The 20,116-nt window shown below is 43.4% G+C and overlaps 1 protein-coding gene across 1 annotated transcript; it reads left to right on the plus strand.

Annotated features, from left to right (window-relative positions):
• The first annotated feature begins 5,518 nt into the window (after positions 1-5,518).
• On the plus strand, positions 5,519-19,870 carry CIDEA (cell death inducing DFFA like effector a). Its single transcript, XM_077809065.1, has 5 exons — positions 5,519-5,577; positions 10,783-10,939; positions 11,671-11,817; positions 15,178-15,356; positions 19,188-19,870. The coding sequence occupies exons 1-5, from the start codon at positions 5,540-5,542 to the stop codon at positions 19,315-19,317; spliced, it is 651 nt and encodes a 216-aa protein (XP_077665191.1). The 5' UTR covers positions 5,519-5,539; the 3' UTR covers positions 19,318-19,870.
• The last annotated feature ends 246 nt before the right edge of the window (positions 19,871-20,116 follow it).

Here is a 20,116-nt window from a genome sequence, read left to right on the forward strand (position 1 = left end):
CTATAATGCAGGATTACATGTACACAGGAAATTCATAAGGGGAACATGGATAAATATGACAACTAATGTTTCACTATCTTGTTGGTCTTTTTAAGGGTCTCACTTATTAGATCTGTGACAATAGTGCTATGCCCCTAGCTTCAGTTAAAACTAGAGTGATAGATGAGATAAGAGATTGATCCAGAAATAAGATAAGCATGTGTCACTGGATGTGATGTAACCTGCTGTGATGTCACCAGAAATGACAATGTGCCTGATATGATTATGGGTGTGATCTTATGACCTAAACCCTTTCCCTTCTGGGATCAGGGTTAACCTTTATGGCACCTGACCCCCCAACCAAAATGCCCACCATTACTAAGGAGCAAAAACAACAGGCTTTGATATGTGGCTCAGAACCTTAAACCAAGACTGATAAATAGCATGATATCTAGAAACAATAAGGACCTGCAGCTAAAAGCTTGGGAGGTGGGGTGTAAAAGAAGAGAAAGAGATGTTTAAAAATGTGTGCAAGAGACCTGTTAAAGAAAATGTTTGTTTATAAATCTAAATATTAACTAAAACACCTCAATGCATTTTCCCACATGAATAATTGGAGAAGGGCCTGACCCAAGCCCCTGTGTCCTCCTACACAAAGCCCTTCTTAGCTAAGGAGAGAAACCAATAGGACTTAGTATATGGTCCAGACCCCTTAAATCAATGACAATTATAGGAGTATCAGTCACAGAAGTGATAGCTACAAACATGAAATAAGCTAAAATGTAAAAAGAGACCTGTTAAGGAAAAAGTGGATGTTTGTTAAATAAAAAAAAAGGGGGCTGTTGGAATCTTATTTCCGTCTCGTGAAAGAATCCTTTGTGTCCTTATTGTTTGGAGTACCTCCAAATATATTGTTACAATAAAAAAATTATTAATAAAAAAGTGATTTACAATCAGCCTTTTTAGAAAATACAAATACACTCAGTCTGTGCTTTTAAAAAATTAATTCACAACTTTTGCAATTTCAAACAAGGCACTGTTTCAGTTCAGACTAAGTACATCAGACTCAGCTCCAGTCATAATAAACCGAAGTCAATTATATGATGCATTACGTACAATAATAAAACCCATAGACAAAATTTCGCTTGTAATTACTGATGACATAATTCAGCCCTAAACTTAACAAATCAGCTTTCAGAATTCAGGGTCAGCTCCTGCCAATGAACATCCCATGCCACCCATTAACTTCAACAGGGTTACAGAAGGTGTAAATAAAGGCAGGATTTCAGCTTTTGTATTTAATACTTCACCTAACAATTACTGATATAAATTTGAACCTGTCTTGGAACAATCCCAGTACACTAAAAATGCTTATTATTTTTTCATATATGTAATATGTGCCCCTCAATAATGTCTGGATGTTTTTGTAATACATTTTAAACATCACATGACCTCTTCTCATGAAGTCATTTTTTTTAAAGAACTTCACTATGGGACAGATACTTCGCTGGAGCTAAGGGCTGGTCTCTCTGGTCCACCAAAATGGTGCTTTTAAAATAATTTCCAATCTACACATAAGAAAATGGAATGGATTTCATTAGAATTGCACAGGCTTAAATCAGGGCAGAATTTGTTCCAAGATATTTTGCAGAGGCACACACAGCTCTGGAGGCAAGGACAGAGGTGAAAGTAAGCCAGTACGCCCTGGTACGGCGTACCGGTAAGAGCCGGTGCGCCATACCAGGACTGGCTTTCCGACAGGGCAATTTAAAGCCCTGGGGTAGCGACGGCAGGGCTCTGGTGGGGATTTAAAGGGCTCCGGAGCTCCAGCCGCTGCTACGCCCCCCCAGGGCCCTTTAAATCCTGGCCTGAGCCCTGCTGCCCAAGCCCTGGGGTAGCGGCGGCGGGGCTCCGGAGCGGATTTAAAGGGCCAGGGCAGTAGCGGCAGCTGGAGCCCCAAGCCCTTTAAATCCCTGCCTGATCCCAGCTGCCCAAACCCTGGGGTAGGGGTGGGAAGGCTCTGGGGGGATTTAAAGAGCTGCAGAGCTCCAGCCACTGCTACTGCCCCAGCCCTTTAAATCCCCGCCGGAGCCCTGCTGCCAAAGCCCTGGGGTAGCGGCAGTGGGGCTCTGGCAGGCATTTAAAGGGCTAGGGCAGTAGCAGCAGCTGGAGCCCCGGGGCCCTTTAAATCCCCGATGGAGCCCAGCCACCGTTACCCCAGGGCTCGGGCAGCAGGGCTCAGGTGGGGATTTAAAGGGCTAAGGGCTCCGGCAGCTGCTACCACAGCAGAGCCCCAGGCCCTTTAAAGCTCTGCCAGAGCCCAAAGGCCTGGGGTAGCGGTGGCAGCCGGGAGCCCCCAGGGCTCCTCAGTGATTTAAAGGGCCCGGGGCTCCGCTGCGGTAGCGGAAGCTGGAGCCCTGGGCCCTGGGCCCTTTAAATCGCCCCCCCGAGCCCTGGGGTTTCCAGCTGCCTCTGCAGCTGGTAGCTGGGGGGGGGGGTGATTTAAAGGGCCGGGGCATGAAAAGGGGAAAAGATAAATAGGATGGAGCTAGGCTGTTCAAAGTGGTGGCAGATGACAGAACAAGGAGCAATGGTCTCAAGTTGCAGTGGGGGAGGTCTAGGTTGGATATTAGGAAAAACTGTTTCACTAGGAGGTTGGTGAAGCACTGGAATGGGTTACCTAGGGAGGTGGTGGAATCTCCATCCTTAGAGGTTTTTAAGGCCCAGTTTGACAAAGCCCTGGCTGGGATGATGTAGTTGGGGTTGGTCCTGCTTTGAGCAGGGGGTTGGACTAGATGACCTCTTGAGGTCTCTTCCAGCCCTAATCTTCTATGATTCTATGATTCTATGAAATGGAATACTTATGACCCTTGTTTTTTGTAAATCCGTTACATTGACTTGATGTTATAGCTGGTCTTCACTTTGTGTTCGTATAATAAAGCAGATTCTGAAAAAAATGTCTGTGTGTAATCATTACATCAGTCAGACTTCTTTTTCATATCAATACAACAAATCACTCCTCCATAAATTCCCTTACTATAGCTAATACAAATAATTAATAAACCATGAGAAGAATAAATGCAATCAAACAGCAAATGTATAAAGTTCACCATTTTTAGACTATGTAAAGGAGCTTTATAGCTGCAGTTGATAATAATTATTGCCACATCAATGCATCCTTAGTTCCAGACTCCATAAAATCCCTCACCATACAAATTAAATGAATGGGATAATTTAATTACTACATTATTTAACAGATGAGCAACCATTACCAACATAGCAAGAAACTACTCCAAATAAAAAGAAATGGTAACAGTTCATTGATATACATGATTCATTCACAATTCCCTACCATCAGTAGGAAACTGTGTATGCTCAGAGCATCTCTAATTTGGGCAGCATGCCAATTGCAGGCTGTGCTAAAATAAGTAACAGCCTCCAGTGCAATAGCCAGATTGTTCATAAGGTGTTACATGTCCTTCTGCCTCCTCACTGCACTGTATATTGAACATCTCATCTTTGCTTCATGCTTCACACAATCATGTGCTTTTCCTGGTCATGCCATACAAATGTCCAAGAGTTTGCCACAATGATAAGCTAAGGCTTGTATCATCATTGTATAGTTCTCCTTTCTATTAGTTCATGTACTCTTGGGCTTGCTGAGGAGGTGATGTGAACATAAAACGGGAACATATATTCTATCAATAATGCTGCACAGTTCAGGCGCCTCGATTTATTAAACCCTCAGCAATCTCTGTCACATTCACCACACTGATAATACACCTGTGCAACAGATCATGTATTGTCATGCCCAACCCCAACACAACAGCACCCAGCCAGTGTGAACATCTTAACCCCAAACTAGTGCCCATCTAACAGGTATCTGTGCATGGCAGTCTGCTTCCACAGGGTGATTGCCACTTTGATTTCTGCAATAATCCTTGTGATTTGTTGCATCAACAATGGGCCTACCTCATGTATAGAGAGGGTTTTATGCAAGTTTTTCATATGTGAAATCATCAGGCAAAAGCATATTTGAAAGGAACTTTTTGTCTTTTTCAGATTAATTGCCTGCTCAATTTTCCCTGTCACTACAAATCAGCCACTAATGCTCCATCTATGCTACCAAAATAACTGCTTAAACATATCTGAGGAAAATGGTGGTGGCCTCAATATATTATAAAATGTTTTATTCTTGCCTGTGTGGCTTAAAGAAATCATGTTAGAGAACTATTTTATTGCAGATTGGTAGCTAGGCTAAAACATGGTTCCTTAACATAGTTATTTTATGCTTTTCCTATTCACGCAGGCAAGAAGAAATCACATTACAACACCTGGTCTACAAGGGTTAAAATATAACTATCTTAAGATACACTTTTGCCTTGTGATTTCACCAGTTAATAAGTTCACTGGTATCTCTGATATGTCTGATCTGCTGGAAAAACAGAAGACTTTATTTTCCAGTGTTGTCAATCTACCACTTTTTACCATCATTCTCCTGCTCCTTTTTCACATGCTCAATATTCTCTCTCCCTAGTTCATGATACCTTACCCCTAGATAACCACTTTTGTATATCCTTAGCAAAAATAAAAGAGAGAGCTCTTTAGGCAGATTTGCTTTTAGCTCTGTAGAGGGCAACAGCTGCAATAACTGACTTGGGTCCTGATTCTACAATGTCTTGGAAGCTTTAATACTCAATTTACACCTGGGCGAACACTACCATTTTAATGTGCTATTCGTTTTATACCCACTTTGCACAGATGTAAATGACCACACCAGCTGCAGGGGAGTCATGCCATTGTAGTCATACCACGGCTCTATTTCTCAAACTATGGCCATCTCAACCTATACCCACCAGAAAACCTCTATATTCCCATCAGAATGTATGTAAGCACAAATATACAAAGACAAACACTAACAAAATCAATAGAAAGCTTTCTATTTAAAAAGTAGTGAGGAAAAATTGTGCAAAACCAGAGCAGGGAAACTAAAGTGACAGTAAAGAGACCATCACACTAGCTACCAGGGAATGAAAAATGGTCATCAGTGATACATAGGCAGAGGGGACCAAGCCCCATTTATTCATTAATTCTTATGAAGATAAGAGGGATGCCTGGTGCATCCAGCCGCCTGCTCTGAGAAACAGCCTGTGTCGTTTGAACTCTCGCACCAGCCAGGGGGCTGCAGCCTGCCAATAAATGGTTTTATTTGGTCCCTGCCCCTCCACTTCACCCCTCCCCACCCACTTCTTCCCCTGATCCCTCCCCCACCCCAATACCACTCTCTGACCCTTCCCTCTACCTTAAACCTTCTCCTCAGCCCCCCCATTACCCCTCCCGCCTCTGACCCCATCCCTCACGCCCGGGCTCACGCAAACCCAGCACCTCTGCCCCTCCGCCCCGTGCCAGGCGGGCACTGGGAGTGGGCGCGGCTGAGCATGGGGGGGAGTGGGCGGGGTTGGCTCGGGCGGGGGCGGGGCCGCGCCCCGGCCCGCGATAAGTAGCGGCGGCGGCGGGCGGTTCCCGGGTTGCTGGTTGTTGGCGCGGCGCCCGGCTCGGCATGGAGAGCGCTCGGGACTACGCCGGCGCCCTGGTGCGGTGAGTGAGCGCGCGCGTGTCCCCGGGGGCACCGGCCCGAGGCGCAGCGGGGAATCTGAGGCTGGACGCAAACCCGGGGGGAGGCGGCTTCCCGCCCATATGGTGCTGCCGGGGCTCCGCCCGTGGTGCCGCCGAGCAACCCGCTTCGCCCTGACCTGATCCCGCAGCCGGGGCTCTCTGGCTCACTCGAAACCTTTCGCTAATAGCTCCTGTTGCAAATGTAACTCGCAGGTGTTGCCGGGCCTCCTGGGGAGACCCCTAGCTCCCGCACCGTCTGGCTTAAAACAAAAGCTGCAGTGCCTTGTCGGGATGACTTTACCTGCTGAAAACCCCGTGCATCCGACCTGGGCATCTTGCTTCCTCTGAAACTCTCGTTTCAGCAGAGATGGTCGTGGATTAGCCGTTTCCGTATGACCGGGAATCACAACGTAGTTGCACGTCCCTCATACCCAAAAGGAAACTCTTCCTAGTGTCTCCTTTCATCCACTTCTTTGTTAAAGAACAAAGAAGTGGATGAAAGCCTCTCCAACAGAGGTCAAACTATTTTTAGACCGTGGCCATGGCTCTCAGCCATAGTACGGGTACGACAGCAGCAGTACCGTTTGCTCCGTTGCTTCAGGAGTAACTGTGTACACTACTATTACATCTCAAATGTTTGAAAACTGAGACTGAAAGAAAACAAGAAGATAATCTTAAGACTAGACAAAATTGTGGTTGGTCTTGTGTTCTAAAGCATTGGCAGGTGAAACTCCCACTGGCTTAATTATAAGCTTTGGCATTCTGGAGTTTGATTCAATTCTTCGTTTCCTAAGACTTGCATCTTGAACATTGAGATCTTCTAAAAGATAGTATCAAGTAAACAAGTTACTTTGCCTTAATTAAATACAGGACACTAAATAGCTGTACAAATGTTGCGGCAATAAAACTAGCAAATGGTACATCTACTGCACCATAGTATATACTAAACCAGTGTTTTTCAATCCGTGGGTCGCGACGCAGCACTGGGTCGCGGCATGCAAGGCACTGGGTTGCCTTAGTCTGGTCAGCACCGCCAACGGAGACATTAAACATTGCATCAGCAGTGCTGGCCAGCTAAGGCAGGCTAGTGCCTACCTTTTCCAACACCATGCTGCGCCCTGGAAGTGGCCAGCAGCAGGTCTGGCTTACAGGCTGGGGGACCACAGAGCCCCACATGCTTCCCACACCCCAAACACCAGCTCAGCACTTCAATTGGCTGGTTCCCGGCCAAGGGGAATGGGGGGAGGTCGTTGCCGGTGGGCAAGAGTCAGATGCCTCCACCTAGAGCCAGACCTGCTGCCAGCCACTTCTGGGGTGCAGAGCAGTCCTCGGTGCACCCCGGCTGTGCTGCTGACCAGGAGCTGCTGGAGGTAAATCTCTGCCTGCACCCCTACCCCAACTCTGAGCCCGCCAAACCCAGAACCTCTTCCTGCAACCCAAACTCCTCATCTCTGGCCCCAGCCCAAAGCCTCTGGCCCCAGCACACAGCCCTGAACCCCTCATTCCTGGCCCCACCCTGTGGCCCTCACCCTTGCACTCCAACCCTCTGCTCCATCCCCGAGCCCCTCCCACATCCCCAAACCCCTCATCCCCAGCTCCGTTGGGTCGTGGGCATCAACAGTGTTCTTCAACTGGGTCCCCAGGGAAAAAAAATTAAAACCACTGTACTAAACTAGATATCATGCCAAGAAAGTGTAAGGCTCATGAGTCAATCATTAAATTTAAGGTATGACTTAAGTCTTAAGTCAATGTTGCAGCTATTCAGTGTGTCTAAAAAGACCGTTCTCACTATGGAGCAGTCTTAAATTTGTATAGTTTCTGTCTTCATCTTGCACATTCTAATGAATCTAAATTAGCTATTCCAGTCATTCTTTCACTTCTAGTTCTGTGAATGATAAAATTCTAAAACACGTAGTCTGAGGAAATGCTAATAGCACATATCCTCCCTGAAACACTAACTGCATCACTTTTAGCTGATTCACTCCCCTGATGCTAAGGGTAGTCAATTTACTCTAATCTAAAGGTCACAAACAGGCTATAGATTGGTGTTGTGCAACTTGTGACTCCTGAGTATGACTGAAGGCTGTTGCACCATATCGCTTAGACAACCATGCATGACACCCTGTACGTTGTCTGCAGGCTGTCTCAAGCTTTGCAGCCAACAGTGTGCACAGAGTTCATTGTAAAGTACCGCCCACTGAAAAGTAGCTGAATTCATGGATCCTACATGTCTCCATTCTAAAAACAAGTGTTTGGAATACTATGTGCAAGTTCCTACTTCAAAAATGAAGAACTTCTAATGTGGCTCTAACACCAAGTCAGGCGCTTTACTAAAGTTTGAGGATGGTGGTTGTGTACCTTTGTAGAAAACTCTTCTATGCCCTGGAACTGGTATTACTGCCTAGACAGGGTAAAATACCTGTACTCTGCCTCCCTAAAACATACCCTTTGTAGCTTAATAATAAAACAGATGTGGGCCTGTTTAACTTACTAATGAAGCTATTAAATGTAATTAGCATTTCTTGCTATTGTTGCACCATTTTTCTGTCTTGGCTTTCACTTTTTCTTTCCACAGTAGATTGTGGGGTATCAAGTCTTGCGGTGACGCCAAGCCACCTGAGGATTCCCTTGCATCAGGAATCCACTTGTCTGCTTCAAAGGCTGCTTTCTAATGGCTACAGTATAAAGCAGCCAGACTGGGTTCCAAGGATCTGGATTAGTATATCTAAAAGTCCTTGGCTGCAGTCGCTATAGACATGTAAGGGTTGGATCTGGTGTCCAAATAGGTAAAAAGGCAAGCAATCACTGATGCTCCTATCACTAAGAATCCTGTTTGCTCTACCAACTGAGAACCCAGAGTTCTCAGCTACTTGAACAGGCAGAAACACTTTCAGGTTAAATATTACAATGACAGTCTTGCTATAAATGGATGCAGGTATAGATGGAAACAGTGACTGATGGTAGTACTAGAGAGTACAAGGGAACTTCAATTCTGAACCCATTCACATCACAAGTCATTCTAATCACAATCTTACATCTTAATGTGATCCTATGGCTTTGTTTCCATGTTGGATTCAAAACTGGGCACTACATCTTGATACTACTGGAGGATTTGGGTGCCAAAATTGGACAAATAGCAGCACAAGATTGCAGAAATCATGTAAGCTCAGCTCTTGAGCTGTTTAACCTGAACCCAAGCTCTTACTTGGCTCTGAATCCTAAACCTAAAAGCCCACATGATGCTTCCTTGTCCTGTCAGTAACTTATTGATACATCATGTTTGCCTTGGCCCTGTGCTTTTTTCTTATGCTTTGTCTTCTGCCTGAACAAATTCCCTTTTTGGCAAAATAAGACTTCACAAGATCTAATTCAGCTTAGTGATAGAAAGTAAACTGACACACTTAATAGCCTCCAACCCCCACTGTTCCACCTGGGCTTGTTGAGTCTTTCAGATCAAGTACTGTACTGGCAAAGTAACTTTTATATAAAAGCGATGTATGCTTCCTGTTGTCTGAAAAAGCTTCAGACAGCTCCCTACTATTGGGGCCTTAAGCTTGATGATGGGATATGAAACTTCTTCGTTGTATGCTACTGGTCCAAATCTAGTCCATATTGCTAGCATTCAAAAGGTAAAAACTGATCACTTGTGGGCTGTGCAACACATTTGTCACTAGGCATAAGATCAAGAGAAAATACCTACATCACAGAAACTTAACTGTACAGTAATTCTTGGTAACTGGGCAGAAAAATTCCCGTTCACCCCAGGGAAAACTTCAAATCAGGGTTGAAGTGCACACTGGTATGGCAGGGAAACTTACAAGATTTCATTTTGCACTGTATCTGATCATTAGTAGTGCCTAGTACCTCATGTGCTGAATTTGCTCTTCAGCAGGAAAAACAATCCAGAAAGCAATGGCTTAAACTACACATGGAATAAAAATTAATCAAAAGAATACTTATTGAATTAAGTGAATCTCAAACTAAGAATATGTTGCTGATTATGAAGAACAAAGCCAGTAGACAGTGAAGGAAATGTCTGGCCGGAATTAAACCTGTGACAGGCACTTATCAGGAACTAGAACCAAAACATAACTTGATAGTCAAAACTAGCAATCTCTGACTTTCAGACCAACAAACTTAGTCCATGCAGCCTCAGCTGAATTAAATGGGCTTAGGGAAGATCTTACCATACTCACTATACCAAATCTAATTTCAAGCAAATCTAATTTCAGCCAAATAATTGCATCAAATCGCACACTAGTATTCAAAATAGTCATTCCAATGTCTAAGCTACTTGAAGCATCTAACTTGCTGCATCATGGCAGACTTCCAAATCTTGACAAAGCCAATGCTGCAAAGAAGTAATGGCTCATCTTAAAATAGCTACTGCTAGCTAGCTTGCCACTTGCAACAGGCATGTGAACTCCCAGTGCTTTGGTGGCGTAATAATGGAAGTTATCCAGGTGAATCCCTGCCTCATAGCAGGTGGATGCAGGGGCACTGTTGATGGGACCCACAGCCGTGTATGCGCTACAATTTACTAGAATAAAACTGGCTTTTCTAATGAACTTCCTTTCATACAGCTATTGGGAGGCATTCAGATGAACCAGCCAAATGAAAGATCAGTTTAATTATCTGTAAGATAAACAGTGGTGCTGAAGTAAACTAAGTTGGAAAGGTAGCTGCTCTAAGCGAGGAGACCCCCGGGGCCTAAGGGATGTGCCATCCGCTTCCTGGAGCGGCGTGGAGCCAGGGCAGGTAGGAAGCCTGCCTTTGCCCCACTGGACTTTTAGTGTGCAGGGAGGGGGAGGAGTTAATCAGCGGGGCCTGTAGACCCCGGGGTACACTTGAGGACCCCAGGGGTCCACAGATCCCAGTGTGAGAAATGCTGCAATATCCTATTAAAGAAGGTCAAAGTTGTTGTAAGCAAGACTGTGACCAGTGGTGACCTGGCCAAGTTGGTCCCAAATATCTGTACAGTTCTAAAACTGAAAATCATTATCTTGCCAGGAAGAAAGCAAATACTCTAGTTTTATTGAAACAACTTTGGTCTTTGAACTTCTTAAATAACTTAATCTGGTCTCAACTGGCCTGTGAGAACTACATATGAGCATTATATAGTGAATGTATACATCACAATGACTAATCTCAGTGTTTTGTTTTAATTAAAATGAAACTGTTTTTTAGATCTCTGGTATCAATGGGAACATCTGTGGGGTCGGTGACACGACAGACCCTATTCCCTCCTCTCTTACCTGCAGCCCGACCTTTCCGTGTATCAAATCATGACCGCAGCAGTCGGAAAGGAGTTGTTGCAAGCAGCCTGCAGGAGTTTATTAGCAAGGTATATCAAACGCTTGGTTGAGACTTAAAACTACTTGTCAGTAAGAACATAATACCTAGGCCTTCTGGTCTCAACTCTGTATGAGAGCAAAACTTACTTCATGACTGAACTTATTTCAGAATTCAGAGCCTCAAAAACCTGGTGAATTGGAGTCTAAGATAAATACCATGGCTTTTTAGAGATGTATATGGGATATTTAGTGTCAAATGCAGGATGACACTTCATTGAAACATAGTGTAGTCCTTCAACAGAAGGAGATACTGGAGATACTGTCTCTAAACTAAAATGATGGGAGTCTTGCTCTGAAAGATTCAACTAGACTGCTTGTGGAGCTATACTTAATGACGTGTAGTTGGATTCCTCCTTTTTAAAATTAACCCTTTGTATTTAAATACAGTATCAAAGCCTGCTTACATTACCATGAGATCCAGATACTCTGGAAGTTCTGTGCACTTTCACAGCAACTTGATTAGGGAGTGAGGGAAGAAAAGAGTAACTACTTTGCAGAGTACAGGACCATATGTACAGTGCAGATGCCACAACTCTTCCTTGGTGTGGAAGTTGGAACTGATCTTTATAGGTAAAACAGAAGCAAGTCAGTACCTTCATTTGGTGTTAGAACTACTCCATGAATGAGTAGTTGTCCTTAAATGTTAACTAGACACAAGGAATTAACTTAAGAAAGCAGACGCATTCTGAATTAGATCCATCTACTATTTTTTTTATTGTAGGCCCTAGATGCCTTGCTGATTACTGCTGGACTGATTACTCTAGTTTTGGAGGAAGATGGCACAGTTGTGGATACTGAAGAGTTCTTTCAATCTCTGGGAGATAATACACACTTCATCCTTCTAGAAAAAGGACAGAAATGGACACAAGTAAAGTGTTAACTTTTTTGTAACTTTTACAGATCGCCTTTGGCTTAAGGAATTGTGGCACCTGGCAGTGGGGCAAGGGGTGGGAGTGGTGAAGGAATGGGAGGAAAATTGCCTTCAAAGAAGGCTGGGGTATCAAAACCAAAACCTACTTACTATGCTAAGAATGCATAATCTTTCCAGAGGACTAGAAGTAGGGAGTTCTTCTGACCCTCAGCTGAACAGGCAGAAAACCCATTACAAAAACCTAACATAAATTGGAATTAAACATGTAACAGCATCTACAAGAACCAAAACAAAAATCCCTTTTTTGCTCAAGTGTCTCCTATATTGTGGAAATATGACTAATCCTCCTTGACTAGAGAGAGAAACTAAACACCAATATTTTTTTACATCAAGCAAAACAGACTTTGGTTTTTTATCAAAAGCGTGGCTTTTCCTCTAGGCAGTTTACTTTAAAGGAAAAGCCAAGGCATGATTACAGCATAATCTGAAACAGAAGTGTAAAACTCCATATTCTGAGCACATTAGATACTCAGTAGAGCTAACTAAATTAGAAAAAATATTTCTGCATTATTCCATGTGCAGGGCTAAAGTGTGCCATCAAAACATAATTATGAAATAGAAAAACAGATGTCTAGACTTTTTTCTTGGCATAAGAGCATTTTAAGATGAATGTGCCTGGTTTATCTAGTGGTTTGGGGGTTTTTTTGGGACACTCCTTCCCTTGGGTACAAACTGGGGAACTTCAGTCACGTGTGGGAATAGTTCTGATCTCCATAATGCAAATAAGAGATTAGGTCATTTCTCTAATGGCCCTTCTGTTAAATGACAACTGTCTCCCCAGAAAAACAAATTGCTTGTGCTTGTCAAGTGACAAAGGCTAGCAGTACCACTATCTCCTCTGACTGCCCATGGATGACAAGCCTTAAATTGTCACCTCTCTTAGACTAGGACCTAGGTTGCAGGCTCCTGTGTACACATGACAGACACAGCTTCCAAGGAGCAGAACAGCAGGGACTGGGCAGTAGTCCCCAGTGACCAGACAGCCTTTTCAAAACAATGTCATCCTTCTTAACAGAAGGAACATAACCTAGCATAAAACAGGTTTTGAAATTGCCTATACAGGCTTATCTACCTAGAGCTCACCAGCCTCTTGATGTTAGCCAGGTAGACTAATGTTTTCAAATTTCCTCTGACCAATTCTCCTTTCTCTCAAAAGTGGGACTTCCTGTTTAGTGTGCCTTTGATCTTAGGCTTCATCTCTGGCAGGTGCTCCCTTAACTAATAGCCCAGACATTGTTTTCTTAATGTTCCTAGAAGTGTTCTCCTCAGAAGTACCCTGTCTGCAGTTATTGTGGTGGTTCTTGCTTAGTTCCTTCCACAATACCCCTTTTGGCCTGGGTCCATAGTCAAACTACCCTTGCAGCAATTGAACAAGCATAATGTGCATAAATTAATAGAGAAGCCCCCACATTTCTAGGAAAGAAGTTTATGAATTGGAGAGTCCAGAGGAGAGCAATAAAAAGGTCTTTTTTTAAAGAGGCTAAAAACTGGGTATATTTAGTTTGGGGCAGGGGGGAGACCAAGGAGAAACCTGGTAAGTCTTCAAGTACATTAAGGGCTGTTTATAAAGAGGCTGGGGATCAATATTTTCTATGTCTAGGCTCACTACTTCTTGTCCTACCTTCAGTAATCAGCAGCAAGGGAAATCAAAGTTTGTTAGAAAGGGCTTTCTAACAAACAGCTATAAGGGTAATTAAGCTCTGGAATAGGTTTCCAAGGAAAGTTGTGGAACCCTCATCACTGGAAGTTTTTATGGAGAGGTTGGACAAACCCCTGTCAAGAGTGGTCTGGTTTACTTGGACCTGCCGCCAGCACAGCAAGTTGGACTTGAGTTCGAGGTCACTTCTAGCCCTATATTTCTGATTCAGACTCCAGTGATCTATGTATAGTTGCAAAATAACTCAAATGAGGAACATGACTTAGTCATATACCATCTGCCAGCATCCTCAACTTAAAGCTACAAAGGGCATGGGAACTAGGTAATGAGCATGCTGCAAGAGTATTTGTAAAACATAGCTTCAAGTGTTTAAAATTCATCCTTGTGAAAGGGAGCCAAACCCTAAGCATTTACTGTGGACTGTCAAAGCAAAAACAAATGCAGATCAGTCTAGTGTAAACATTATTGAGGCCAAGTACCCTAGTAATTTGTATCTTAGCCTTTCCTGTACACTACTTACTAGATAAAATTGCAAAGCTGCTCCAAGCAATCTGTTTGTTAAAAATAGTGATAAGTGATGTACAAAGCATTCCAAAAGCACTAATGAGAGTAAAATTCTCATTGAGTGAGATACAGGATATATCCACTAGATGTCCCCCTAAAGCATTGGACTGCTGTAAACACTTCTCAGTGACAATATCTTAAAGTGGGGCAGGGAGAAAGCATGAGCAGCTTTTCACTGTCACTTGGTAGGCAACCTGGGAGGAGGTCAGGATTTAGCAGTTGAAGGTGCTTGCTTTCTAACAACTATCCTTGTTCTCCCTCTAAGTTTTCTTAAATACAACTTAGTGCTGTTCTGGGTCTATTCTAACTATCATCATAGTGGTTCCTTCCAGTGATTTATTCAAATCCTAGTCAGAAAGACTGGGTCCACAAATCACCAACCACCCGATTCCCAGGTGCTATTCCAAAGCCTGTCACCATGCAGCTGGGCAAACTCCCTTTTAAGGTAAACACTGGGCATATGGACTCCTGATTACTTTAAAATATTAGTCTGTTTGCTGCAGCAGTCCACGTAAAGCAGTCTCTTCTCAGTTACTGGTTGTTCATGCCAAAAGTGGTGTCATTGTGCCAATACAGCTGGCTTTCTAAATAACTTTAACATGTCACTAGTGTTGTAATCCTGGTGGAATTTGGCCCTGATAGTTCAAGGATTCTCAGGTCATCTTGGGACGAGTCTGACTAAAGAAAAGTAACATTTCACATATGCAAAAATGGATTAACAAATGCAAAAAACAATGGATACTTGAAGGGAGTATCCATTGTTTTTTGCATTTATTAATCCATTTTTGCATATGTGAAATGTTGAGTATCAATTAATATATGAAGGATGAGTTACTTTAGAGAGTCCTCTCACAGGCCTGATCAGGCCTTAAATGAAGCCATGATGAAAGCTGCAAGTTTGTGACAAATACCTTGTAACCACTACTGGGATTCATGTCCCTCACCAATAATGTAGATTGGAATAACATTTAATACCTCTAAAGAATAGCTGCATTATGTAGTGTCATTAAGGCATATTCACTATGCTCTCGCCTCTACTGGATATGGTATAAAACTAATTGTCTCTTTAAAATCAGGGAGAAAATATCACCGCTGTACAGCAGACTAAGAAAATGGGGGTAGCCAACATTACTCTGGACTTGTACAAGCTGAATCCAAAGGATTTTATTGGCTGTCTAAACATTAGAGCTACTTTCTATGAAATCTACTCTGTGTCATATGACATCAAATGTATGGGAGCAAAGACTGTGCTGCGGTAAGTATGCATTCCTATTAGTCAGTTGGGGGAATATAAACCAAAACCGGTCTCAAAGGAGCATGAACTTTAAATGATCCCACAATGAAGATGCTAACTGGTTAGCCATGTCTGCATTAACTGGTAGAGGCAAAGGCATCTTTATACTGTTTCCTGCCCATGACACAGCAATCTGCAGTAGCCATTCTTAGCTTTTTTTACAATGTTTTTTTGATGTAGCTAAGGTTACATGGCAGAAATTTAAAGTAGAACCTTACCACAAGAGTAAGATATTACAAATGGAAGTGTTATAAGCAAAACCAGTCCATGTACAGTAACTGGTGGTTGAAGGCTGACTGGTTGGGAAGGATGCCAAGTTCCTTTCGTTGAAACCAAAACTACTTCAGTGTAGTGAAATGAAGGACTGAATAACAGTAACCTTTAGGCTTTTCCCACATTCTGCATAACCAGATCAGTTTCCCCTTCTGATGGGGATGGAGGAAATAGAGAAATGGGGGGTATAAAGTGAACTTTTTACTGTCTTTAGGTGGATTTTGCATATCGGAATAAGATTGAGATACCTTGGTTCTCAAGTGAACTGCCTTTCCCTGCTACAGAGCAGTTTAGGCTAAGTGTATCCCTTCAAATACTGAAATGCAGATATTGTTTAATGTCATAAATTGACACTCCTTGGTTGAAGATGGAAGCAAATATTCTATCTACTCTGCCAGTCCAAGTGTAGAAGGCTCAGTCATTACAGGTTGAAACTACATGAACATGATATTCTAGATCACTGAAGTGAGGACTTCAAAAGACAATGGCTTACTGACTCAGATGAAAGTTCTAAAATACTAAATTGCAAACAGCACACCTTGCTGCACCTGTCTGACAAAGTTCTGGCCCCTCAAATCCTATGTAAATTGAGACTAAACAAGACACTGGCCTAAAATTGGCATAGACTGATAGTCTATCCCTTAATGTCTGGATTCTCAGTCTTGGATTTAAATGAGGGTCTAGTTATGCCATGTATTAGACCCTTCCCCAGCGCTGACTTCAATGGGTCTGGATGGATAACTGAGTGCAGAACTTCATTTAACAGAACTAAACGCTGTCCCCTTGTGACAAGTGGGGACTAATGTCTTGTGCCAATCTTTAATTCAATTATCAGTTATGGGTTAGAACTCTAACAATGGAACTTGCATTGTTAAAGAGGGAATTTTAAGTGTCAGTTCCTCCAAACTCTTGCCAGCATGCTGCAGCTGCTGAGAGAAGCTGATACAGGAAGTGAAAAAAGCAGCAGGCAAATAGCTGAGGTATCTGGAGTCCTGCTACAAGCATAGCTATATTATAAGAAGACCATTTGAGGGCCAGTACAAGCAAGTAAGTCCTCCTGCAAAGGGCTAGCTGGAGGGAAGATAAGAGCCTATCCCAAGTGGCTGCAAGCTGAAGACAAACTCTGCATTGGGGTCTCAGATAGTCCCTTGAAAAACATTCTATTGATTCTGAAGTTTCATACACTGAATCCTCCCAAATGTTCACTTGGCAGGCAGGGAGCCCCTCACATGCCATCAAACATGATGAATTTTCTGATTTTTTTATTGTCTTTTCAAAGAAAGGATCAAATGTCTAGACCAACAAATAACAATCTCCTCCACAGCTAAAAATGCCACTTGCACCCACAGCCAGTTGTCTCACAACAGCTGCTGTGTGTAAGACACAGCTGCATAGAGGCCTAAGAAGGCTGCACCTGGTTCTATAAAGTCACTTGGCCAGCCCAGCAGACTAATTGAAAAGAACATACTGAAGCTATAGCAAATAGGTGTCTTTCATGTCATGAAAAGAGTTGTATTTAAAGCACTGCCAAGTCCCTGAGAGATCTTTATTCAACCTCTGTAGAGTGAATTACTGACTGCAAAAAAAATCTAAATTCTCTTCCCATAGGCAATGGGGGAGGAGTGTAGGAGAAAAGGATCTGCCTTCTGCATTAAACAGGAATCCTAGAAGTGGGGAGTACTAGTAGAGCACACTTGCATTCATCCTTACTCAGGGATGGGAAAGCTAGGCTGCCGAAAGAAGTGAGGCTTTACTTCAAGGAAGGGAAGAACTAGGTCAACATCTATCTAAGGAATTGTTGGTGGGGAAGGGAGAGGATCTCATTCATAGAGCAGTGGTTGAGTTTCAGACTAGCCCTCTGATTATTCCTGTACTTTGTTCCCTTCCCCTTGTTCTCTACTTCCTAGTATATTTAGTTGTAGCTGTGAGTTTGGGTAACTTCCAGGTACTTCAGTCTAGAAGATTCATTTGGTTTTAGAGAGAAAAAGCCGGATTGTAAATATACAGATCTGGTACAGAAAGCTGAACTCAGTGTAGTTCCTGGTCTAGATGGCCTGGTTTTCTCATTCTTAGAAAATGTCACTCTAAGGAGTGGCTGGAGGCTGATGTACCAAGAGTGTCATGATGTGTTCAGCTTAATCTTCTCTACTCCTGGAACTTACACTAAAACCTGTGGGTCTTGATAAAACCTTAGTGCTCACATTGCCTTAGTTTTATGGGTCTTGTATTGGATCTTAGAGCCTGCCTAAAGCTGGATGTTTCAAGCCACTAATTCACTCTGGAATGTAAGCAGTAACAAGCAATACTCATGAATTGGGAGGACAAAGCTTTGAGTCTCAGCTCCATTAGTATTACATACGTAAGTTCACTGCAGCCAAACAATCCAATGTGAGGTCTCAAGTATAAGACCTGGTCAATACTTTAATAGACATGTCAGTGGTGGTTCTGTAGCTGGCATTCCTCCTTACTTCCCACCTTGTACTATACTAATAGGTAAGATGGATTAATGCTGCAGGGCTCAAATTGACTTCCTGATTACCTGAAGTCATTAATGGAAACATGGCAATGCCAGTAAGGGTATTTAGAATGTTCTGCTGAAAACTCAAGTAACTGCTTTGTCTGCATAACTTAAGTTTCTCTTGCAGGCCCTAATTCTGCTACATGCAGACAGCTTCCTTCCCACTAAGTGGGAATTGCTTCTGTGTCAGGGTGGGCGAACTTTTTGGCATGAAGTCTGCATTGGGTTTTAGAAATTGTATGGAGGGCCCATTTGGGGAGACTGTGCCTCCCCAAACAGCCAGGCGTGGCTTGGTCCCTGCCCCTATCCAATCCCCCCTGCTTCTCTCCCTCTGACAGCCCCCTGGGATTCCTGCCCCATCCAATCCACCTGTTCCCTGATTGGGGGGAGGGGCAGGACCCCTGCCTCATCCAACCCTCCTCTCCTTCCTGACTGCCTCCCCAGGACCCCTGCCCCTATTCAACCCCCCTGTTCCCCACCCTCTGACCACCACCCCAAATTCCCTTGCCCTCTATGCAGCCTCTCCCTGCCCCCTTACTGTGCTGCCTGGAGCACACAGCTGCAGTGCCCAGCTGGAGCCAGCCATGCACTGCACAGCACAGAGCACTGGGTCAGGCTGCAGCTGTGCTGCCCCAGGAGCTTACTGCCCAGAGCGTTGCACCAGCTGCACAGTGAGCTGAGGCTACGGGGGGGGAACAGCAGGGAAGTGGCCAGGGGCTAGCCTCCCAGACCAGGAGCTCAGGGCCTGGGCAGGAGGGTCCCATGGGCTGGATGTGGCCCACAGGCCATAGTTTGCCCACCTCTGTTCTATGTAGTGGCTGCAGAATCAGGCCCTGGTGTAATGTTGCTGTATGTTGCCAAGCAATGGCTAGAAATGGATGGGATGTGAGAATTCTTCTAAATGTGACTCATCCTGAAAGAGCCCTATGTGTCCCGAAAAGTGATGCAGCATTCCAAGACTTTCTTTTAGAAATGACATTGTTAACTTTTTTCTCTTCTAGGAGAATGCTTCGATTTATGTCCCATGTGGCACAAATAACTGGGCAGTTTCTTCTCTACACTGGATCTTATGTGTTGCAGCTGATGGGTGAAGATGAGGAAGATGGCATGTGTACAAACTCAAAGCACTAACAAGCAGTCTCACTTCTAATATCAGTTGCACCTTTTCACACCAAACATTCTCCTGTACAATTCTAAAGATGGCTTCATGGTCTTAAATTTAAGTAGATGAGAGGTTCACTTTAATGGACAAACATGAATCTAATCTTTTGTCCTTTGGCACACTTGCAGATCTTGTGCTTGGAAGATAATGATGTGACAATTGTAAATATGATCGGAGTCTTTAGTCTTTTTAATGCAGTGAATGGAAAGAGGTCTAATGTCTGGGGATTGGACAGAAGTTCCTCCCCCACTACACAGATATCCAAAATGAAGAAAAGGTATACATGGAAGCATGAAATCTTTCTCTACCAAGTGGTAGATTTCCCCTGCATGGATCAAGACTTAATTGTCTTGTGAGTAAACGACCATGTTGCACCTTCTGAATGAATTCTGTGGCTTTTAGTTTGTCTTTTATGTCCTCAGTACTGTTCATATTAGTGTTCACTCCCTTGGTACTCAAATCCCCAGCTGAATTGTATCTGTTTCACTCTGTATCAATGTAAATAAATAACTTCATTTTTTTCAGTACCATAGGATCTGGTGCAGTGAGCTTTTTAAACTAATTTAGTTTAATTAGACAGGTAGTGGAAATAGAGCTGCCCTTACCTTTAAGTCTGGCATGCAAATTTTTGCATTACAGTGCTAATATGTATAAGCGTTGCCCTGTAAGCATACTGAAACTATACCAATGTAGGTACAGCCCTATAGGTTGATGCACTAACTGTAGTGGCTTCTAAAATGTGAGTTAATGCAGCACAAACTGTAGATT

Source organism: Eretmochelys imbricata, chromosome 2, assembly GCF_965152235.1.
Source record: "Eretmochelys imbricata isolate rEreImb1 chromosome 2, rEreImb1.hap1, whole genome shotgun sequence".
In the NCBI taxonomy this organism is placed as follows: domain Eukaryota; kingdom Metazoa; phylum Chordata; order Testudines; family Cheloniidae; genus Eretmochelys; species Eretmochelys imbricata.